The sequence below is a fragment of the Bacillus rossius genome, chromosome 11, assembly GCF_032445375.1.
Source record: "Bacillus rossius redtenbacheri isolate Brsri chromosome 11, Brsri_v3, whole genome shotgun sequence".
Classification (NCBI taxonomy): Eukaryota; Metazoa; Arthropoda; class Insecta; order Phasmatodea; family Bacillidae; genus Bacillus; species Bacillus rossius.
Window position 1 is genome coordinate 13,425,051 of NC_086338.1, and position 25,336 is coordinate 13,450,386.

At 37.9% G+C, this 25,336-nt stretch overlaps 2 protein-coding genes across 2 annotated transcripts in view; one reads left to right on the forward strand and one right to left on the reverse strand.

Moving 5' to 3' along the window:
• LOC134536654 (ras-related and estrogen-regulated growth inhibitor) overlaps positions 1 to 25,336 on the forward strand; it is a 325,681-nt gene that overhangs the window by 171,119 nt on the left and 129,226 nt on the right. The window lies entirely within an intron of this gene.
• The window catches only part of LOC134536497 (uncharacterized), an 82,170-nt gene continuing 69,838 nt past the window's right edge, over positions 13,005 to 25,336 (reverse strand). Inside the window, exon 2 of the mRNA XM_063376218.1 lies at positions 13,005 to 14,156. Within this exon, the coding sequence (XP_063232288.1) occupies positions 13,836 to 14,156 (321 nt within the window). The 3' untranslated portion in view covers positions 13,005 to 13,835. The remainder of the gene's footprint in view (positions 14,157 to 25,336) is intronic.

Sequence of the window (25,336 nt, forward strand, 5' to 3'; positions counted from 1 at the left end):
GAAGCAGGTGTTCTCTTGCGTTGCCATATAAGGAACTTAACGTGTAATTTTATGTACACTTTTTTGAATTTGACTCAGTCTCGTATCATCATATTTTTTGGAACATGTAAACCTATTTATTTGTTGCTATTATTTTAATTTTTGTTTGCTCGAGCGTTAAGGTTATGTGTATCCATAATTTGAAATTTGCAATGAGAATAAGACATGGTTATTGCAAGTTACCGGGTGCCTATTATTGAGTGCCTGTTGATTACTTCCAGTGGACATAATTCTGAATCTTACACACACACGCGCGTTAGCGCTTGGCATTACTCGTATCAGAACGAGTACTAATTTTACGTTATTTTTTTGTACAAAATTTGGATGTTCGCTGGATGTGGCAACCCAAAGGCTTCGTGGTTTTGTAGAAAAGTTAAAGGATAATATTTTATAATTATTTAAAAAGGATTAATTGAAGTTAAATTTTTATATGAATGAATGAAGTAAATGATTTTACAGCATTAACAAATTGTCTAGAATATTTCATACCTATCTCTAGATTTATAATAATGTTTTTTATTCCTATTAAATATATTATTTTTTCTGAATTATCTTTTCAAACATAATCATAAAATTATTATTCCACATTTTTAACAATATTTTTACAAAAGTACACTAATCGAATTTACATTTTCTTTTAAAATATTTATATGTACAATTTTATTCCATCAACGCTGAAATGTTAACAAATTTAATCTAGTAACAAGTAATCTGATTATTATTATTATTTTTTGACAGGAAAAAGGTTACTGCTTGCTAAAATTTACCTTTCGGGGGATTAAAATTTTAAGAAAGGTAACTCTCCCAGAACTACTACTACCATCTGAGGCAGGCTTCTGAGGCCCGCCGCCCACGGGGGCTCTGGAGAGACGTCCGCCACGTTCTGCACGAGACAAAATATGCGCATGAGTCAGTGTCTGGCACTAACAAGAAACTGGTTTCTAAGTCTCACTGGGAATGTGTGGCTTCAGAGATAGGCAAGGGCTAGAGACTGGAAAAATTCGCGCTTCCGATGACCTCTAGGATAGACTCCACAACCCCCTACTTGCTTATTGGCTATTGACTCGTGACACCTGTCAACTGGGACGCTTGCGATTCGATACTTCCTTAATTGAAGGTTTTCCATAGGCTCAAAGTCCTTCAGATAAACTGTAAGCCAATCACAGAAGCAATATAAAGTTATAGTTGTTTGGATTATAGCATATCGTGAAATTAATCCGCGAAGTTTTCCGGTCTCTAGCAATGGCAGGGTTCAACATGGCATGGTGGACGTATATGCTGAACTACTTACCCTTGAGATGACTCGGTGCTGAAGCCGAAGCCAACACCTCGCCGCGGGCAATAAGCAAGCTGACACTCTGTCATTACCAGCTGTCAGTGGGCTGTCATCTTGGAGGTGGATACTTCTGGCGCAGTGTTTTGCTGTGCAAGCCCAAGGTCAAATACCTCTTGTGTTAGCAAAGCACACTTATGTTTTGTTTTACGGCTCTGTGGCAAACCATCAACCATCCTTTTTAGAACGCTGGCACTGTCGGCCGTTGATGTGTTTCCGAAGGCTATAAATACCGCGACGCGGTGTGGACACGGAGGCGGGAGCCAGCTTTGGCCGGCCCGTCAGCTCGCGAGGTGACATATTTATTGTTTTTCTAACACAGTTTCACAACGATTGCAAACACGACTGTTATTAATTGCCGCCGTGTAGTATCTGCAGAGCTGCTCTCGACGTTTAGTTGCTGGTCCCCTTTCCCGGGAGACACGGAATATTAACCACCCAGCTGGGAATAGTTACAAATTGTTTAGAACATGCCAAAATTGTTTATTACTCGCAATCGCGCAGCAATAGTTTATTAATGCTCAATGTTATCATAAAAATCATTTGCAGAACCATACAGAAATGAAGGTAGTATGATCGTTTCAAAACATGACTGACCGAAATAAATAAGTTCCCCGAAAATTTATTGCATTGGTTAATTCAAAATTCTCAAAAAAAATATTTTTTTCTGGCGCCTTTCCTCCACACACCAAAATGCATAAACAACTACAAATCGAAAAAAAAAAAATCCTGATTATTTATGGCTCCAGTTTCTAACTGAATTAAACTTACAACCTAAATTAATAATAATACTAAGAATAAACTTTGAATATATAATCACTTGTGAACTTCAAAAATAAATGAAAATTCAAAAAAACTTCACGATTTAACGCAAACCGACGAAACAACCAACACAAAAGAAAATAAAAAGTTGTTGAAATTCCACTGCCCGCCCAAGTCAAACCCCTCAACCAATCAGTGGCGCTTCTTCTTGGCCGTGAGTGGGCGGCGCGTGGAGACCACGTGATCCCGCGAAGAGGGAGGGGAGGAGGGGAGGTGTCGTGCTGCGCCCCTGCACTTACTTTATTATTATTATTTACTAGTTAGTTGTAAGGTGCCCAAGGTACCCGTTGAAAAATGACGAATATAACAAACAATTAATACACACGACATATTTATTAGAATTTCAATTTATTACAATATTGCACAGATGAATATTTTTTTCTGATATATAATGATAAACAAGTATTTGTCAAAAAATTGTTTTTTAATAAAGAAACCTCTTGAAAAAATTTGCGTGTGAATCGTCTCATGCAATAATCTTTAATAAGTAAATTATAACGATGTAGGTACTCACGTAGTCAAAAATTATTTTAATCTATAATTTGAATAATTACTTAATTTGCGAAGTTAGTTATTCAAATTAGAAAAGTAAAAGAATGATTAAAAACTCACAAATTAAATAAAAATAAAAACTCTTCTTCAACGTCTAACGCCATATTTTGATGAAAAATGCAAATGCACTTCTTGAATGATATAAGAAGTATGAAGGTGTTGCTGTGTAGAACAGTCAGTGCGGCTACCTGCAGAGTGCCGGCCTCAGACTCCTGGTGGTAGACTTCCCGTCGCACGCTGGCGTTCTGCAGGCAGGCGCCGTCTCACAGCGTTACAAGATCAAGCCAGCGATGAGCGTAACTACATATATATAGATTGTTATCCGAATAAGAAGTTTCAAACTTGGCTACTTCGCAAAAACATTTCACCACTGCATAGTGATACCAAGTAGGGAGATAAGTTACTCGTCCTCTCCAGCATTAAACCGCTTCAAATCCAACGAATTATTTAAATATAAACAAGGTCTCCGGTTTTTTGCTATCCTTTCTACAGTGGATGTCCGTACACTGCCACGGTAAAGTCCTATATTTAGGTTAACAAAACCTAAAAAAATACGCGGATCCACGTGCTTATTAGGTACAGACAGAGATAAATATTAGTATTTCTTAATGAACAAGAGATAATAATTGAGAATAGAAAAGATGCGGATATGATTTGAAAAAAAAAAATTCCGCGCCCGCTTCTTTTGGCATTTTATTCTAATTTTGGCTTTTTTAAATTTTCTTATCTGCTTCTGATTTTTATTATTTTTAGGCATAATGTTAATTCAAGATCTCCAACTGAATAAAATGAAGAAGAAAAAAACACTCCGATCGAACATAAATTAGAATCAGAAAGTCTATTTCACAAGTCTATAAGTAGGGGCGTGCAGATTTCGCGAAAAGAATTCGAGACTAGATGAAGGTTAAAACACTATAGCATCGTCTGTGTTTTGTGATTGGGCGAGTTTCTTCCAGGTACATGTCGATTGTTAGATCACCAGTTACAGTGATTAGGTGCGGAAGCAAACTCGTCCTGAGTGGCTCGGTCAAATAAGGCAACGACTTGTCTCGCAGACGGCCGCCAATCACAAGGAAGAAACCACAGGTGCGGGTATACCTTGTTGCAGTCTAATAAGTTTACAGATCTTTTCGCGAAAAATGCCTCCCCTTATCTATAAGTCATTCTGACATTCCAAATCACAGTGTTCACATCTAAAGACTGTATGTATTTTTTTTTTACATTTTTAATTAAACTGTTTTCATACTTATAAAGTTAATTGTATAAATCAATGTATCTTTTCCTAACGAATAAAGAAATTTTAGAATGCTTTAAAAAAATAAAATAAATCTGGTAGCATCTATATTTACCAGTTACGAAAACTGAACAGCAGACAAACACAAGCAGCGTTACGAAAATTCTGTAGCATCACTAGAGACAGGAAAAATTCGCGAATTCATTTCGCGATAGGCTAAAATACAAATAGTTATACCTCAGTGCTGCCTCTGCTATTAGCTCACAACTCACCTGGATGACTCTGGGCCAATGAGAAACACCCGACCAAAGCTTTATAGAATCACAGGCTGCTACGTTGGGACGCCTCACAAGACAGCAGCCAACGAGTGGGTGGAATTTGACCGAGTGTACGTACGAGTATAACTATGGAGTTCATCCTACAGGTAATTGAACCCGCGAATTTTTCCGGTCCCTAAGCATCACTGCTGCGTCATTTTTACCTCTCCCCTGCCATTACAACTAGTATATAGCCTGCTACGAAATATACCTATCCTTCCCTTTTTTTGTCATCTTCCCATTCGACCGCTGGTGCATGCGTTGGACTACAGCAGCCAGGGGTTTGTATCATGAATTTCCAGGTGGCCTTGAAGACTGAACGAATTATTTGTTAGTTATATGTAGGGCCAGGCATATTTCGCGAAACAATCTGCACCCCTATTAGACTGCAACAATTTTATACCCGCACCAGCGGTTTCTTCCTTGTGATTGGCGGCCGTCTGCGAGAGAAGTAGTTGCCTTATTTGACCGAGCCACTCAGGACGAGTTTACTTTTCTACTGAAACACTGTGATTGGTATTGTAACAACAGACATGTACCTGAAAGAAAATCACCCAATTACGAAACACAGACGATGCTACAGTGTTTTAAGTTTGAGCTAGTCTCGGAATCTTTTTCGCGAAACATGCATTCCCCTTGTTTTTTGACGTGACAACGTCTAATAAATCGATGAACGCCGGCTGCACGCACGAAAAAGTGTCCCGTAACGCACATTCTCCCGTTACACGGTGTCCCGTTACGCTGTGTCCCGTTACGCTCATTGTACACTTGCGCCGCATCTATCTCTCTTCCACTCGATTGGAACGACCATCGATTTGACTTTTGCGAGGCATATTAAACTTGAAACACTCCCATTCGTTTCTTATTTTTCCTATCATCGTCCTATCCTTAACAGAATAACACAGATTGGAAGAAGTTAAATAGCAAACATGTATAAAAGTTATAGTTAAAATAATCTGTTCGTTAAAGTAATAAACATATTTGAATTAATGAGTGAAAATGAAAGTAAATTTATCAATTAAATTGTAGATTTCATTTCACTCCTTCTTTTTATCCATACAAAATAGTGATAATTCAATAAAAATGATTCAATTTTATTCATAAAAGTATGCAATCATTTCATAAATGTTTTGTTATGACCTTGTCACGTTAAACTATCGTCCGTAAACCGACTTTACAGACAACCAATTTTTTGTTGCGGACTTTATATATCAGCCTTTTTTCCATTGCCTTACGGGTCTCTTTCTTAAGAGTTTGGCAGCTGACAAAAAATAGAAAAAAAAAAACCACGACAAACTCAGTCCGTCGTTCACAACCGCTGGCTCATCTGACTCCATATCGACATCAGAATAATCAGAGTGCACATACACATCCATTATCAAACAATTCCCTGCATTCCCCGTAACTGATCGCGAGGCAGACGGCTGAGGCTCGGTCGAGCGCAAATTTCGCGCCTCGTTCGGGGGCTCGTTTTTCCCCACTGGCTCATTTCTCTCGACTACGTTTCTCCCCATTCGATACCTGCAACACTTCTCTGCGTTTTAAATCACTTCTGCTTTTAGAAATGACATTTTCTTGAGGGCACCAGAAGGTTTTCTAAAACTCGGGCTATTATTTTTAATAAAGATCTTTTTGATAATTTTTATGGCAATTTTAGAAGTGTATCAGCCTAGTTTGTTATTCAGGACCAGCCTCAGAACATGCACAATGTGCATGCGAGCAGTATCCCAATGAACATCAGGCCCTTGAAGGTTGTACGTGAAAGGGGCAATAGAGAGAATGTATCGTTGAGAAATTTGGAACGTGGAGAAAATGTAGCAGCAGTTGTCTGTTGCAGTGCACACTCAAGACTACACTGAAACACAAGACCTAAAAAGAAACTAACATTTAATAAATCATCACTGACATAAAAGAAGCCAAGTTTGATATAAAGCATAAGCGACAGCGCAGAATGAGTAAATAAACTGAGACCTCCACGAGCTACAACGAAATTTTGTCAGAAACATCAACTGAAGACAATACACCATGTGACTTCTGTGGTGTTTAATATTTGGAAGAAAAGTTACAGAGAAAATGTGCTGGTTAAGTTGTCAAAAGTGATGTGGACAGTCCCGCGAAATTGTGTTGGTGGTTATAAGAAGGGGAAAAAAAGTGGGGGCAATTTTTTTGTGGTAGATATTAGAAAATTTTTGAAGACTATTTATTATGTATTATTGCGTTAAAATGTGAACTTTTGAGAAACAAAATACGTAATTCAAATAGCCCCATGATTTTGGGATTACCATGTAGGCGTAGTGTTTTCGTTGATATTGTTTTTTCTCCAAGAAATGATTTAACGAAAAATGTTTTGTTTCGTTTTCATGCGATGCAGAAATCGGAAAATTATTTTTTTTGTATTTTTTTTATATCTGATCACAATTATTGTTAAATAATTATAAATATACAAACTTTAAATGTGTTTTCGTGATATTTTATATTTTTACGTGATAATAGTACCTACACGCCAGAGCTCTATTGCATTATAAACACACGAAATGAAGTTTTTTAAATGTATTTGTTTGAAGCCAAGTTGAGCGTGATTTGTCAGGGAGAATTTACAAGGAAGTGTAGTGTCATAGATAGTAAGTCGTCGGTATTACTGGGTCGGCTAATTAAGCTACCCTCGTGAGACGCGGTTGTGTGGGAACGTCTGCAATATTCCTGGTAGCACCCGTCACAGACGCGTTGGATTACGATTTTGAAATACTTTTAAGTAGTATGAGAAATTTGATGCCGTTATTTTACGTTGCAAAATCTTTTCAAATATATTTAATTAATGTAGGTAACTAATGAAATGATGCAGGGGGAAGCTTAATTTTAATAATTATGTACGGACAACGAATTTAAAAGAAAGAAAAGTGTTAACAGATGTCATAATCTAAAATAAAGTGTAAAACGTTCAATCACATGTTTTTCTAATAATCACAAAATAAAGGCCGTGTCGCGAACTTAGTGCGAGAGATGGCGCGGTAGGTAGCGTGAAACAAAAATGTATTTTTGGAACAATTTTGTTCGTAAATAAATGTGACTCATGGGTTTGTAACTTTATTGTTTAAACATTCTGAAGCGTTCCACGACTACTGAGTAAACCCGCTGCTTCGGTGTTTATTGCTTGTAACATTCACGGATATGTGACGCCACGGACCACGTCGTAAACCCGAAAGCGACATAGCTGACGTGTTGGGACAGGGTCATCGCCAGACCTAACACTGCAAAGTAGCGTGGGTTCGTTACTGTTCAACAAGTGTTCAAGGACTAGTGGCGTGCGCACGATTTACCCAGAGAGAGGCGCAAGATATTTCAGAATATTTTTTGACATGAATTTCCGACAGGAGTATAAATGTATTTAATCTCGGGTTCGGTGTCATTTCGGCTGAGAATTAGACACCAATTAAAACTCGTAAACTGTGAAAACTACAGAGTTTAAGTAAGTATATCTTCGTAGGTCAGACTTTGCTCGTGGTCATTACGTACCTATAATTCACTAGGTTAAATTTGCAGTGCTGACGTAATGAGCGTTTGCTGGGAGCGTCGAACTGCAGTCAGAGAGAGCTACAAATAAATGCGAGAGTTATAGACCCATTGGTGTGATTTAAACATTAAGTGGCTCGTGAGTGAGCTCTGAGTGGTGCTAGTTGAGTGTAATAATTTTTAAGTTACTAATTTTGGTTTTGGAGCCATTAATCGCCAAATGAGTAAGCGAAAACGGGTTATTTTGGAAAAAAAGAAAGAAAAAAAGCAAAATACACCGAGCAGAAGCAATTAAAACTGCAGAGAAGTGTCATAGATATCGAATGTGGCCGAGAGAAATGAGCCAGTGGGGCAAAACGAGCCCCCGAACGAGGCGCGAAATTTGCGCTCCAGCGAGCCTCATTTGTTTCATACACAACGTTCCCGTTCAGAACGACGGAAATTAATAAAACAAACCCCTGGCGGCTGTAGTTACAAAATACAGCACACCCGGAATTTTTTGTTATATATCATTTTGATAGGTTAGTATAATTTTTTGTAAATATTATACGAGGTATATTTTTCCCGTTGTGAGTAGAGTGAAGGAGGCAGCTGGGCTCTTGACTCAGCCAGGTCTGACGAGGCCAGCGTGGGTAGGTGCTCACTCGCCTGGAAGCCCTCATGCGCTCTGCCGCTTCTCTGTTGCGGCTTGGCGACCAGTATCAGTACTGTCATGTCGGCAGGATTGCTTCTGGTTGGTTGGCGAAACATTCTTCTTCAAAAACCACGTCAAAACATATATTTGCTTCAATGTTATTTTTTTTTATCAATGCAGAATTGTTTGAAGAATTGGCCATATATTTTGAAGTAATAACAAAATATTTCTTTGATTATTTTAAACGTAATATTAATAGTTTGAAACTCTTTCAGCTACCCGAACAAAGTGAAACCAAGCGATATATTTTGAAAATTTTCAAAACCACCAAACTGAATTTTTAAGAGTTGCCTATGGCTATGAATTTAATTTAGACAATGAAACGCGTGAGTAAAAATATAAATAACATTTTTTTTTAAATATTTATATTATACCTTAAGATTTAATTTGCATATAAAAAGTAATAATGTAAAAATAGTTCTTGTGTATGTGCTTGTTGAAAATTTAATTTAAAATTTACTTATATTCTTTTAAAAAAAATATCTATAAAATAAAATACTTTGTAACAAACTATATCTACGTGCGGTATTTAGGTAAGGCATTATTATATTATGATAACAGAACATGGTGCGTGGCTCCAATTGGGGGATAAATGAAGCTACACAGATAAGAGTGATAGGAAATTTTTAGGGCACTCTAATATTTGAATTATGCTAAGAGATTAATCTGTTTATTCATTAATAATCACAGTAACATATTTAGAGTATACTGAACTACTTGAAGCAATAGTAAGAGAGGAAAGAGATGTCTGGTAACTATAGTATTCTCTACTCTATAGTGTTTTACACTTTTATAACCGGTTCACTGTTCAAACAAAACCAACTTTTTTGAAGTACGGAAGTGCACTTGCACATATGAATTACAAAATCATCTAAAAGTCATGTATGTATATGAAGAAACTATAGACTGCGAACAGTTTCTCCGACGTGACATAGTTGTGACGTCACGTGTGCCGCAGGGCTGCGTTCCAAAACGTTACTCCTCGACCGTCCCAAAACAGCACGAGTCAATGTTGCCTCACCCTACGCTGTCCCCGGCTGCTAGCATCTCCCCAGGATCAGTTGGGGCAGTCGCGCCCTGGCGGGAACAACGAGCCGAGTGCATTCAGGGCGGCGGTTTCCCTTGAAGGAGAGAACTACGGAATCAATTTACTTAACTAAAGAAAAAAATCTTTGTCATTGCTAAATATGAAACAGCACAATGGTATGAGATACAACAAACATGATTAACACTAAATGAACGTATTATGGGACGGCGCAAACGCAGTGTTTATAATTTCAATTAACTGTAACATATTTGTGAGGGTTACTGTTGCAAATTTATCACAAAATCTCTGTTGGCTTTAACATTTACGTTTACTACGAAAAGTTGTGGCCACCACACACCAGCAATCCGAAGACGACGGCACTCACACATAACCTGTGCCTGGCCAAGCCGAGGGTTGCCGTCGCACATCGGGACTCGATGCTCGGTCAGCCTCTCCTAATGAACCACCCGTGAAGAATGAGGCCGAGGAACAGTCTGCCAGCCTTCTTATGCCCTGCGGAGTGGCAGTGCGCCTGCGCAGAGCTCGAGAGGGGAAGAGGAAAGAACACCAGCGCGCATATACAAAATCATAACGCCCTAAGGAGGAGGTGGGTGGAAGGGGGGAGGGGGAATAGAGGAGAAGGATTGAAGGGGGGATGGAGAAGAAGGAAGGTCGGTGAGTGACAGACTTCTTCTGTCTCCAAGGATCCTCTTGAACCAAAAATTATAATTGTTCTTTTCTTAACAACTTTATTAACATCTTCATTTGTGTTAATGTCTGTTTTCTATACAAAACTCAATCATATATAAAGGGCCTTCTTCCCCAACATGAATAATAATTATCGCCAGTAAAATAATCATTATTTTATAATAGACCTTAATAAATCCTATTGTGATTTTTATATTTTAAAATTATGAAAGTATGAGAACAAAAAAAAACATTTTGTCTCAAGCACTATTATAAATAACTTTACTTTCATTAGGGAATATTTCATTTCTTACCTTTAAAAAAAATATATATTCCTAAACTTGCAGTGATCAACATCGGATAGTAGAAATTATGTGCAGCATGAATTTTTATGTAAGTTTAAAAACGCATAATTATAAAATAAGAAAACAAATTTTCAGTTATTAAGATGTTCTTTTACGGCCAAACTGAATTCAGTATAACCTGAATATACTCATTTTTCCAATAATTTTCAATAATTGAAACTGATAGGTATTTAAGGATACATCCCCTCTTTCTTCGCTGCATGTGTCTGGCCACATTATTTAGTCTTTTCAATACTTCATTTGAGCCTTCCCACACCACTTGAAGTTTAGGGCAATTGTTTTTTCTTTCATTATAGGTTGTATAGCTACACCAAATACCCTTTATGAAATCCAGCCGAGTTAGTTTTTAGGTTGTACTTTGACATATGGTTCAATGCTAATCACTGGTTTTTAAAAGCCTCATCGTATAGAGTGTTATACTTTCTTCCAGAAAATTGGCTTGTAGTCTGTTGGGACTCGTGCACTCCTGGGCTGATACAGTAGTTAAAGCTGGTTTGGTCTTGACGAGGATGGTCAAACTTGACATCATAGAGTAGTCTCAACTCCTGCAATAACACAATACTAACAAGAATCGGTCCAGTCGAGTCATCTTTGACCACCCCGTATGCCATCAGGAATAATTGGATGTGTTGATCCCAATAGTGTTGGTGTACAGCCACAACCTTAGCAAGGTGCTATTCTAGGGTCCTGTTGAACCTTTTCACCATGCCAACAGACTAAAGATGTAAGGCTGTTGTCCTGGTTTTCTTTATCCCCAGTAACCGACACACCACTTGGAATAAAACGATTAAAAATTGCAGCCTTGGTCTGAGTGCAGTTGCATCGGTACCCCGAATATGTAAATAAGGTTGCCTGACTAGTGTCTCCACCACGGTGATGGATTCCTGGTTCTGAAACGCATAAGCCTCTGGCCATTTACTGAAATAATCAATTGCCACCAGGATATACCAGTTACCATCTTTAGTCTTGGGGATATGCCAAAAAATATCAATAGCTACCTTAACAAAATGGAGTTCCGACATTGTAGAATTTAATTTTTCCATTACTCTGATACTGTGGCCTTTTCTGGCTGAATATGGGTCACATTGTTTACACCAAGCCTCTACATACTGACGGCACCTCAATCAGTAGTAGCACTGAAAAAACTTGGATAGAGTTCTAGTACTAGTACTACTTTTAGTACTAATTTTGTCGAGAAGAGAAGCTGCATAGTAACTACTTACCCATTTAGACTATCATAAACCCTCATCAATAACCCATCAACCATTCTAAAAGTATTCCAATTTGCTCAATACGCTTTCACAGCTCTTTAGTCACTGGATATGTCATGCAATGATAGATGTTGTGAACCCCTCTATAGCCAGCCTTCTTTGTACCCTGAGTCATGGTCTTGACAGGCCACTTTTAGGCTGGCATGTTCCCATTTATCGTCGCTGTTAACGATAGTCGTAAGTCGGTTATCTTAGATTCCTTCATTCTTCTATGCTCTTTTGCAGTGGTTGCAGTCTACTTTACATGGTCGGTGAGAGTGTCAACATTGCTGTTATTTAGGGTTCTTGAACTGCAACAGCCACTTTAGTGCAGTTTTATCTGTTCTTACAAGTAATTTTATTTCTCATATCAATTCTTGCAAACACACTAAACGAACTTACCTACAGCTAAAAGTTCTTTTCTTTTGATGCTTTACTGTAGTATCCGATGACTCATTCAGTTATATTCTGAACCTGAAAATGTAAAGCATCCCGCCCATCTCTGCTTCCATTTGGGTCAAGCATATACTCTCCATGCTAATGGTATTAGGTGTGTACAGGGCTAGAACACTGTATCTCCATAAGATTTTGAAATGCAGCTCACACGTTGAGGTCCACAAAAACTACCTACTTTTCTCAGTCTATTAGTGTAGTTTTCTGACAATAGCTGCAAAACCAGACACGAAGTACCTATATTAGGTACAAAGTCCTAATAAACTCCTTAATTCGTGATTATTTTTAGGTTGAGGCCACTCGTTGATGGACTGGATATTCTCAGGTTCTGTTCGTAATCCATAATGCTATACCAGATGACCTAAAAGCTTTTCCTACTTATTAAAGTGCAAGTTTCTCCTGAAATCGCTTTAATAATCGCTATAGTTCAGTGCTATGTGGTGGAAGAGTGCGATCGTGAGTTGGAGTAACTTCACCCTTGGTAACCAAAAATTCTGCTTCAAAGTTATCTAATCTTATGCCCTGATTTTCATTTGTGGTACGAGGTTGCACCCTTACTGGCACAACCTCTCCAACCTTGATAATGCTGCAGGCGATTAGAAATCCCTTCAGGCCTATTGTCATATCTGATTGATGTAGATAATATTGCCCCATTTTGTATTATGATTCACTGTTTATAGCAAAAAGAAAAAAAAATGATTTTTTACTAACTCTAGCCAGGTTGTTTATGAATCACTTTATTCATTGAAAATTTAATTATATATGTAAATTTAAATGTTGACAACCATATTTTGTAAATTGTATTATTTATCCCTTATTGTACTATTATCTTGTATCCGGGAAAAATAAATATGTTTATTTAAGAAAAATACCGTTTTTTTATAACACATATTTTTTTCTTAAATGTAAAATAAAACCACATTTATTTTATACAAACAAAATCTCACAAACAAAGACATATTTCTAATACTCGTTACTAAGATTATAACTAGGGTATTTAATTGTAGGAATTAAGTTGTCCACAAACATAATTAACTCACTCAAAAGTCTTTTGAATATACAAAAACTATTTACATTACTTCTAAAAACTTTTAAGTGTATAAAGATATTCTGTGATCTTGTAAGTTGCATCTAGGGTGAGAAATATAAACCGGAATATCCATCTTGGATTCAACAGTTTGTAAGCCATAGTTATTTTTAAAGTGAAATACAATAAAAATATCTGGCTTTGTTAAATCATAGTACATTTTATTATTAAGTGTCTTAAAATAACATGCATATTTACGACGAATAGTTTCCCCTGTGAAGGCATTGGTGTTAGGTATATAATTTATTTTTTAAGGTTGAATACACATATAATAGTACCATTAAATTGATATTGTTCAATATCATTAGAAAATATGTGGTCTTAATCAGCTATGTAGGAATTTTTACTTTAGTAAAAATATATAAATGTTATTGTTTAAAATGTCGAAACCAAGATGGAGTCTTCCTTGTTTCTACTCTCCCCTGAACTAAGACTTGACCCAAAGAAGCAGCGGGCCGGCGAGCCTCATGGCGGGGGCTCCACGACCACCCTGGCAGCGCGCGTCAAGGTCCCCAGCTGCGCCTCGAACAGCACCTCGTGCATGAGCTTCTCGGCGAAGATCCTCTGCAGCGGGTCCAGGCGCCGCAGCTTGGCGGCCACGTGGCGCGCCAGCGCCTCCTCGTCCTGTTCCTCGTCCTGCTCCTCGTCAGCGTCGACCTCCGGGGCCCGGGGCGAGGCCAGGGGCTCCAGCTCCTCCGCCAGCACTGCCTCGCTCTTCACGTCCACCGGCGACAGCCTGTACTGCGGCGCGGGCAGCCCCAGCTCCGCCTGGTCCACGCAGCGCACCTGCGGCCACACGTGCAGCGCTCTGCTGGCTCCATCACCGCCTCGCTATTCACGTTATTATTAATAACTCAAAATTATAACTTGCATTAAGAACGCCGTCCTCGCATATAAATACAGAAAACTCGGGGAAACTCATAATACTGTGCTGGAAATTAGGTATTTAGGCACGTATATTAAAATTTTTGTCATAATTTTAAAATTATTTTTTGGAAATATTATTTTCCATATAAATTGGTTACAAAAGGGTGAGTTACACTTTGTTAGGCTGGTGTACTCTACTTAGTTAAACTTTGCTGCAGTAGCCTGAGGCACCTTTTCTCAGGGGCCAATCTGATATTTTGCAAGTCTAAAGATGACGTTAGCAGCCCGGATGACATTTCTCCCGCTTGCAGTCACGCCTGGGGCCTGTAACATTAATTCCTTACATGACTAAATTTGCATACAACAGCTCTGGACGAGTGGTTACCACTTCTCAGAGCCCAGCTTAGAGCAGTTTTTCCCGTCACGCATCTTAGGTTTACTCATAGAAAGTCACATTAGGGCGCGTTTTCCCATGCCGAGTGGTGTCGTTTAGTCCCTCCCCCCCCCCCCCTATTACTCCACCCCCCTTGCGAGTGTCATCGAAAGTTCATGAACCCAGCAGGGCGAGTGACCTGAGTCAAGGCCGTTCAGCCTCCAGAACTGCGGTGCGATTTGGAGACACCCACACCATCTAACGAGCTCCTTTAGAACTAACCACCTCGTGGCTGACAGAGAAAAGCCTCCAGCGCTCCCTGTGCACTTGAGATGGGTACTTCCATTCCCCCTCTCAGTTAGGCCACCAGAGCGCAGCACTGGCTACAGCATAAGAACACAGGTTTCACCATCTCGACCTGGCTAGAGTCGATAGGCGGTTGTTTTCGGAGTGTCTCTCTAGAGAGCGCAGTGATTGTACGAACTTCAAGTTAACCACTCGGGTTGTGTTTTGTTCTCGCCCCACCCCTTCGGGCATCTTCGGATACCTTCGGTACACTCCCGCCCCCCCAACCTTTGTTCCAGGGCTGAACCCTGTTTTTAATTAAGACACTATCCACGCGCCCGGGCACTTCTGCGCGCGACCTCTTTATGGCTGGTATACGGTAATCGTCCACGCGGGTTCCAGCGGAGATCGTCGCATTATGTAGTCAATATGCTACCAGGGATGAGATCCCTAGATTAGATAGTATAATATAGCCAGCCAGTAGTGAAAAGTAGAGTTATCTTTTCAGTTCTTCTTCTTCTATGTAAATTAAATTAAATTATGAACTTATTCTTTATCTACTGCGTCGGGATTTGGCCAGCCAAGACGCGGCACCGTCCGGAGTGATGGCATCATCCACCCTGCTTTGGTGAGTGTTTTTTCTACTTCGCTAAATTTTCCCCCTCCCCCACACCCTTTTTAGGTATTTTGGGTCAATGTTTTTCGGGACTGTCTGCAAACAGGTCTTATTCGCAAGAATGATTTCTGTTGTAGGCAGGGTCCACGAATCCAAGAACCCAAGAAATGGTTTCAAGATATACTGCCCCCTCAGTTGATGGGAGGCATGAGATGTCCGGTTTGATATTGGCTACCGATTTAACAAAAGATTGGTAATGGTAAACATTTAAAGACCTCTCTTTAGGATGGGCCCCATACCACCTCAAAATAAACTTTTTTCCAGCTTCCTCTATATCATCCTTTGTTGAGGAAAGGTCTGAGAAAACTGCAGCAGCTCCCTGGACATCTGGAGACTTCAAATACATTTTGATAAATCCAAGCTTACTCTTTCGGAAGGCTTCTGAGGTGGTATCGCACCCAGTGAAGGCATGTAGAAAAAGTTTATCTCGCAGCCCCTGGGTCTGAAGCTCCTGGGTAGAACACAATGAAGGATTTATGTTTCCACATCCAGGCTTTACGAAAAATATATCCTGGTCATCAGGTGTTTTTGCCATCAACAGGACTATTAGGTCGACATCCTCACCTATAAAAGCAACAGCAGTGGTATGTGATAACTCTACAGCTGTGTCTATAATGAGGACATCGGCATCATTCTGTGCTTGAAGGGTACTGATTCCATGTGCGTGTAGTGTGACCTTTAGCATGTTAATCAGTTGACTTTTGTTGTAGACATTTGAAAGGAAGTCTTCCTGCTTCACAGTTGTGACTGTCTCTGATTGAAATGTATGTCGGCTGACTTTCTGAGATGGTACCACCTTTGCTGCTCAGCGACCTTGGTACTTGATGATCTTGTGTACCCATCAAACAATACAGTAAAACTCCTTTCACGATAGTGGCTGTTCACGAAATTGGCATACCCATCACAAATTACCGATATTGTGCAACCTGATTGCCATGTAACTTTGTGGAGGAGAAGTCCTCTGTCCATAACAATGTCAAAGTGTGTCACATGTACTTCTTTGATTGTTTGTTTGAGCTGTTTGTAGAGAACCGACTTCCTCGTTTTCCTCATCCCACCCTCAATGAAGAAAGCTAAAGGGAAAGGAGCGAATTCATATTGCAAATAAGTTTTTAAATCTTGGTCAGTTATCTTGCTTATGGCTATGCATTGGAATAGCAAAAAAAGGATCCACCAACACATTTTCGTCATTGATCTTGATTGACGAGCTTACAGCCCAAAGGGGGAGTGCTAGATTTTTTTCGAGACAGTTTAATATCAGAAAATGGGCAACTCACCATTTTAGCTATTGCTTGTTTACCAACTGTAACAGCATTGTAGCATGTGATGGTTTTGTCACCAACCACCCCGGTCGCAATGGATATGATGTCGCTACTAGTCGGAAAGGGAAAATATTCCCCAAACCACTGAATTAGTTTGGTAACATCAGCGGCATCCATAATTTGGCGGGCTTGACCAAAATCTTTGTGCTGCTCACTTGTTGTGAATAGAACCCCACAAAACTCTTCTATGGAGGTGCAAATATCATGGGTCGCACTCATTCCAACTACCCATTTGCTGAGTGTACTATTTGTCACACCTCTACCACGAGTCATGCCACCTTGGCTAGAAAATGCTCGCATGAGGGTGGTCTCAATGGTCATATCGGACCACACCCCTGACCAAAAGCTATCAGATTGGCGCATTTTGAAGTAACTGCTAGTTACAAATTTGTTGTATTGTTCGGCTGTCAGTTTTGAAGACAGATTTTCCATATCTTGGATGTATAAATGGCACGACTTGGCGTAGGGAAAGTGCCCTGAAGCATGAAAGTACGGGATCATTCGCTTCACACAATCAAGATGTCCTTTCCAATCCCTAGACCTCTCAGCATGAATGTACTCTTTTATCAGGCATACCATTTTGAAGTACTGCACCCAAAGTTTTGCTGTTGGTCCCTTATCACTGAGTTGATCGAGTGCAGCTCTGAATTTAATGGACACTTCTTTAAGGTGAGAGTTTTTATTTATTGAAAGCACAGAGGGAGGCTTTTAAGAAAATTTGATGTTACTTCTTCAATACATGTCTGCTCTTCTTCTGTCAACTGGATGTTTTCTAATATTATGGTTAATGAAGCTGTGGTTGCGAGCAAATGTCCTCTCACTACCCTGGCAAAAGCACGGCCTTGCAGCATTTTGTCTACTGACAGAGGAGCATAGACAACAATCAGAAGTTCACTCAGACCACTTCCAGACATCAGATAGCCAATGGCTCCCAAAAAGGACATCAGGATGTGGAATCCCCCAAGACGCACCACACATGTTGAAAGTTTTGAGTCAGGTGGAGCAGCTGCCACAATCTCTCTGGCCTTCCAATAAAGAGGCTGGTCAAACATGACGATCAAGCACTGTTGCTTAATAAGTTTTCCACATAAATTAGCTGCATATTGTAATGCTGATTATATGGTATCGTAGCTGGAGGGAGTAGAGTTTATGAAGGGAAGAGTAACAACTCTTGTCTTCTCGCTGAAGTGTCCTGTTGTAATGTACTGCATGTATCATTTCCACTCTGGTATTGAAATACCTTGATGTTTAGCAACAAACCACAAGGTTTCATGAGGATAAGGATGTTCTGGTTCATCTGGGATCACCAATTCTTGCACCATGATTGTTCGCAACCCCACTTCCTTGCCGTGGAATGTTTTGAGTGGAATAATCCCGAGTTTTCCTGTCTCCCGCGATGTTGGCATGTTGATCAGTCTAGGAATGTCGGATCCTTTCTCCACAGAACTGGACGGTGTAATACATCTGATACCACCCATAGCATTAAAAGAATTGAGCCCGTCGATGGTGCACACATTAAAGTCAGCATTGTCAAACATGAATTGGCTGAATGAGTCTGACTTGAAAGTTGGTTGAGCATGCATGAGAGCAGACAATTCCAATGTTTGGGCTTCATAATACGATGAACAAAAAGCCAAATTCGCTAGAACATCAATTAGTCTTTTAGAGGCATATTTCCTGTGGATAAAGAGGGAAAGGCTGCTCATTACTGAAGACGTGAATGTGCGTGGTCTGACAATCAAGGCGATAGCATGCCCAATAGCAATACACATTGTCTTTGTTTCTTTGACTCTTTTTGTTTTTTTCATCATCACATCCTCTAAAAAGGTTAGTAAGGTTCGAGGGAGAGCTTCTGCATTCTTTAGGAAGTCATCACTAGGGGAATATTTTTCATAAGTGTACAATTCACTCTGAATCTGGTGTTGTGCCCCCAACTTGCGAGCCCTTCGGAATTCCTGAGGGCGGTGAGGGGTGGTAATAACGGTCCCCATTGTATGCGAGGTTCGAGTGGACGGCCTGGGGGCCGACCCTAAGGATATCACGCTGTCTGAACTTACAAGGTCGGACAAAAATGACCGGAGATACAGTCAGTCACTGAATCTCTAATACAGTCAGTCACTGTATCTCTACAAAGGAGCCCTGAAAGTTCTTCCATTCGATTCCCGGTGCCAAAAATAGAACTACATATGAACCTGAAAATACATTATATATACATATATAAATAATTTATTTATGTGCCACTTATATATACTATATATGTATTACATACTATTTATACGCATAAATATGTATATATTAACTTATATATAGTTAGAGCACTGGAATAGCGAAAAATACGGAAGTTAAACTATTCTGAAAAATCTGGCGATTTACGCAAAAAGGTGAAATTGCTCTAACTTAACGATTGAAGATAAAATAAAAATGTTTGGTTTTTCTTAAAGAAAATTTAATTCTCTACAACTTTATTCCTGCATGACCTTTACGTACGACGAACGAGTAAAATATTATCTAGTCAAATAGGGCAAAAAATGTAAGAAAAAACATTCCCCCCCCCCCCTAAAAATTAGCGACTTTGAACGCAAATATCTCATAAACTATGTGAGATAGAGAAAAATTGAATCAAATAAATTTTGTTGAAAATTTTATTAGCTTTATTTTAGTATGGATTGGTCTTTTCACTAGAACGTATAATTTCCGAGATATAAGAGAAAAACCGAAAAAAGGGACCTTCTACATGCCCCACTCGCCACCTAGAAGTGGGGATGTTTAGTAGGTTTACCTCCTTACCTGTCCAAACAAAGTCCTAAAGTCAAAAATTGTGTTCCTTCCATTTCCCTCTACAACTTTTCATTGACTGGACTATTAATTAATCAAATTTTAATAAAAATATATTCATAAAATGCACTTACGTCATGAAGTTCAGAGTACTCTGTTCAAACCCACCATCTTGGACATGTATGATGTAATCGTTGCGCTTTTCGTTATGGACACAATTTTGGATTCTGATTTTTGAATATTTCGTTATGCTCCATCTTGAAAATCCGTAATTTTTATGCTAGAATATCGGGAAAAAATTAAAATGATATAAAAAGTTAATTAATCAAATTATAATAAATCTTTAATAAAATACGCACTTACATCCTAGGTTCGAACCCGGTGAGGTCAGAAATAAAAAAATTACAACAGATCCTTCCTCCACGAATACCGCAGGCAGACTGACCTACCACCACTAATGCCAGGGTATATATGTACATTGCCAGCTGGTATGGGGCCACATCCGCCATCTTGTTTTCGTCTGCTGGAGTCCACCAGTTTCTGCACTGCTGATGTTAAACTGTCCATCAAGGTTGACATTCGAACAAGAACTAAAGCTCAGGAAAAAAAAAAAACTGGAGTGTCGATCCGCACTGCACCGCGGTCAGAGGAGGGCTGAAGGCTCCTTCGTCCGAACATCACATAAATATTCACGGCAACTATTTTAAGGCGCGAGTCAAAACAGCAACCTTTTCCCATGAATATCCGAGTCAAAATAAGTCAGATTTAATGAGTTTTTTAATTAAATATTTTTATTGTCTGGTCAAGATGCCTGGGTCCATACGGGGAATGATTGCTGACCTACGACGTGCTGGAGCTGTAGCCGGCTCTAGTATCTGAGTGATGCTCTCGCCAAGTTACCGCTACGGGCGTGCGATGCGAATACATAGCCTCCCCGCTTACGGAAACCCATAGCCTTCTCGTGGCGCCAGTGTTGTTATACAAATAGGGCAATGCCGGGGGAGTGCCCACTCCTCTGACTTCCTCGGTGTGTCGAAACGGGAATTCTAATAGACTAGTAGGCTGTGGACGAGTGGCTGCGCCCTGACCTGCCGGAAATCTATCGGGGGATGTTGGACCCCAAAATTCTAGGTGGTGTCTCAAGGCACCTGGTTCGCTGTGAAGAACCAAAGGTGTGTATGGAATAGCGAAGGGCCGCTGAGAGGCCTGAGGGTCGCCGTGGTCAGGCGCAGCTCGGGCCTTAAGGCTAAGATCCTTAGTTTTGCAGCCTCCAAGAAAATTATTTCTCCCATGAATATCGTAGTAGATAAAAAATACATACTAGACAGAATTGTAAATAAAATTTTGAATTTTGTAAATATGACGATAAAATTTTTTTTCAAAAAATGCTTTCTTATTTAATTTTAATTTTGAAATTTTCAAAACTAAATATTAGGTAGATTTTTAACGGTACACGGCTGTTACTTTGCACACAACTTAAAGGAGGTACAATGAACAATTCTGTCTAGTAATTTTTTTAATACAACGTACAGAATTTAAATAATCTGAGTATTAAATACTGTGATTTAACTGTCACTTGCCGCTGATGAAAGGAACGAGTTCAACAGTTTGCCGCTAGAGCTCCGATTAGTTCCGAGTTTACTCACTAGATGGCTCTAATATCGCAGGAGTTCAGGCGGGAATATTATCGCTTCGAAACGGTAAAAACACAACACTAGTATCAGCAATAGTAATCAATGAATTGAAAACCGTCTCACGTTGTCGACAATTTCTATAGATATATTTGTCAGCTTTTCAGCGATGTAAATTATTATTAATATGCTTCACTTGTCGTGACAAATTTATTCATAGAATATTTTTTATTTAAAATCATCTAACTACAATTACTGAATTGTTTTAGTAGATAGAGATTTATTATAATAGTTGGGCGTCTTAAAAAAAAACTTATTTTGGAAATACTAAAGTGCTAAATATGATTATAATATCTAACCTGTTTCGTTTACGGGCATCTACGTGAACGTCGCACATTACATTTTATTACAACATTATTTCACATATTATCTTAGTGACTTCATTATGTATTTTGATATGACTCTTTACCTTAACACATGAATGAATCCTGCAATCACGGTGTATTACAATAATAGCAAAATGGTTTCATATAATAATATAACTTCCAAAATCAATTTAAATTATTAAATTATTATTTATACTTCTATTCAAGAATCGTACATTCAAGACAAATAAATAATGTTTAAGATTTTATTAGAATATTTCAATTATTGTAAAAAAAATTATTTGGAAATGACAATGATTTTCTATAAATTTATTTAATTATATTTCTTTAGTTATATTTATTTAATTGTGTTTCTTTAATTATATTTGTACTTCGACTTTAGCTCTAGTAGAATGGGCTATACCTCTGGGTGTAATGTTACATAAATGAGTTATGATCAAAATATTAATAGTTACTATTGCAACTCTATAGAGATGTTTAAAAAAAAATAGTAACTGAAGGACCAGCCGCCTATGGCAACTTCCTCCCGTAATGATTTAGTTATGTATATAACGATACAAAAATAAGGGCCAATCTCTCGATGCTGTCGTTGAACAATGGTTAACTAAAAGTCGTTTAAAATTACCTTTGGTTTTTAACAATAGATTTTTCACTACCCAAGCATTTATTGTACCACTAACCTTGAGCAGTTAAACATTTTCGTTAGTTACACAAGTTCGTTAGAAACACAATTACAAAGCAGTGGCGATTCTTTTTTTTTTTCTTCTGGGGTCATGTAAAATTATGTTTGTAAACAAATATTGGCCAGAAAGAATTATATATTTTTCAATTTAACTTCCGCTACATTATTTGCAACTATAAATTATCAAAGAAACATAAGTTCCAAGTGCGCGCACACACGCACGCATATGTATACATGTAAATACTTTTGAACAAGTGAAATGAGGAGTTTTAGCAAATAAACATTCAGGTAATTTTCCAAAATACAATTTTAAAGACCTTTATATTGTGTTCTTACATTTTCAGTTAGATTTATTTAAATTATTTGGCAAATATTACAATCTAAAAATTTTTGTAAGTATGTCCAGTAATTTTTTTAGGTAATTTTATTTGTGTTACAAGAAACCGAAGACCTTGCTGAAGTAAAATTATTATGTATATAAAATGTGTTTAAATGGGTGTGTTATACTTAGATGAAATTGATCTAGAATTATATGAAATAAAATTCTATTGTTTTACCAGCCTTTGAGCTTTCTAGCTTACGTGAAATTGTTATAATTAAACTTTATTGCCTAAGTTTTGAATTGCTCGAATATGCAAAAAGTAATTCACTCGCTCACACACTGGCCTATAAAAATTCCAACTCACTACCAAAAGGGCTGGAAACTTGAAACTTGGGTCGCAGCCTCAATGAGTAAATTCGGAAAAGTACCGATTTTTATTTTCTAATTACTAAAAAAATAAAATTAAGAAATAGGGACGCACCTTTAAAATCGGTTTATACCTTCTTTCGGAAGAACGTTGTTGCAGAAATTATTGTTTACTTCTCATGCTTGTACAAATTGAGCAGTACTGTAAATGTATTTGATGACATAAGCAATAGTTAGTTGCTAGCTGATATTGAATACAAACAATTTTTTTCGTGACTACAAAAAATAAGGTTCTCTGCTTGGCGAGTGATTCAATTATACTAATGTCAAAAAGATGTTATCGGGAAAAAATAAATGAAGTTATTTTATACCATTGATTCACTACCCATAAAATCAAACTGCAAAGTCTTTGCAACTGGTATCTCACACAATAAATATAAAACATATTCGTGCTTTATTTTGTATAAAAATAAAACACATTTCATATAATATCGAGAGATATCGGGAGACTGCCTTGAAAATCGTGCCTATCACCAACATGGCCAATCAGACTCGTAGTCATGTTTACGATGGCAAGACAGCTAGCAAACCAGTTCAGTTTATATGCAGCTTAACTGAAAAATGTATTCAATATTTTCGGGGTAGTTTTACGCTCAAAACTAATACAAAACCAAATCAGCAATCCTTGTATGATCATTTATAATACTACAAAAAATCTTCCATTTCCTTCGAATTGTATTGAGCACTAAAATATTGATTTACTTTTGGCCCAGGTTTTATTTGACGATACTCTGTAGAGTTTCGCTTGTTTGCATTGTTTATTTATCAGGTTTAATTCATGGCCAAATTAATTGAAGTGTAACACAAATTATTTATATATGTGTGTCTGGTTAGGAATCAGTATGATGTACTAGAAAAAATAGTCCTATCAGTGTAATGTATGGTTGTACTCTTACAAGCGTTGAATATTTATGAAACATTTTATTTCTTTGATATTTAAAGCCGCAGACTTGTATTTTATTTATTTCATTTAGACAACAACATGCGTCCGTGTTTTCTACATGGCACGCTCTGTAATATTTTGAATGTTATAGTAAATTTGGTTTTTTAAAATCTGTGATTTATGTGCAGTAGACTAAATTGTAATTTTTTATAGTTTATTTTCAAATTTTTAATGATCCATTTGCTAATAGTATATACACTTCTCCATTAATTATAATAAACACATATTCCATTATTGGAATTCTTTCAGAATGTATATCACAAGACTACAAAAACTATTCTCCTGCCAAATACCAGTAAAGAAAATTATCGTCAGAGAGCAATTACGTCTTATATCTAGGGAAACTTGTATTTCGCGAATACATTTCGTGTCAAGGTATTTTACAAAACACTGTAGATTTTTCTTGTAATTATTGGCTGTGGTCGGTGAAGGCTGTTTTCCCGCACTTGACGGGGCCAATGAGGACGTAGTTACCGTACTGCTGCACGCCCGCAATTCGCCAAACCTCTAAGAAAAAAACTACAGTTATGTGTGAAATAGCCTGACACGACATGTATTCGCTTTATACATGTGTCCTTACTTATATCGAAAAATATTTGAACATTGAATGATAATTTTAAGTATGAAAAGTACAAAATACTTTCAAATTTTATACATGGTTTTATATCAACTCTAAGCAGTAAAACATATACTGCTTATTTTCTACAAATTATATCTATACACGGCAACTGATTATGAATCACTTGAGTTTTTTTTATAAAGCATCTAAGCCCTTGACTGTATAAATATATTGTTGGATAAATTAACTAAACTAGGAATACTATACAATGCACAAAAACAGAAGAGTTTGATCTTAATGACATAAAGCATAAGCTATCTATTTACCACAGCCTGAATAATTCATTCCCTATTGTCAAGACTAAAATTTAAAAAAAAAACGCGAAAGAATCAGTATAAAATAACTATCTCATTATCTTTGCGGGTAACTCAAACATCATACAAACAATACGAAATATTCTTAAACGCAAGAAAGCATATTTTAAACACTGTAAATAACTTAGATTTTAAATCAAAGGATAATATTCAGTCTGTAAAATTTAGTTTTAACGATGAGTTGGAAACAGAACATCAAACATATATCATAGGTGTTACTGCCAACAGAGAACTCTCGCAAACAATACAATTACTTACTGCGCAACCTGCAAGCTCCGGTACCTTCTGTAAAAAAAAAAATATATATATATATATATATATATATATATATATATATATATATAT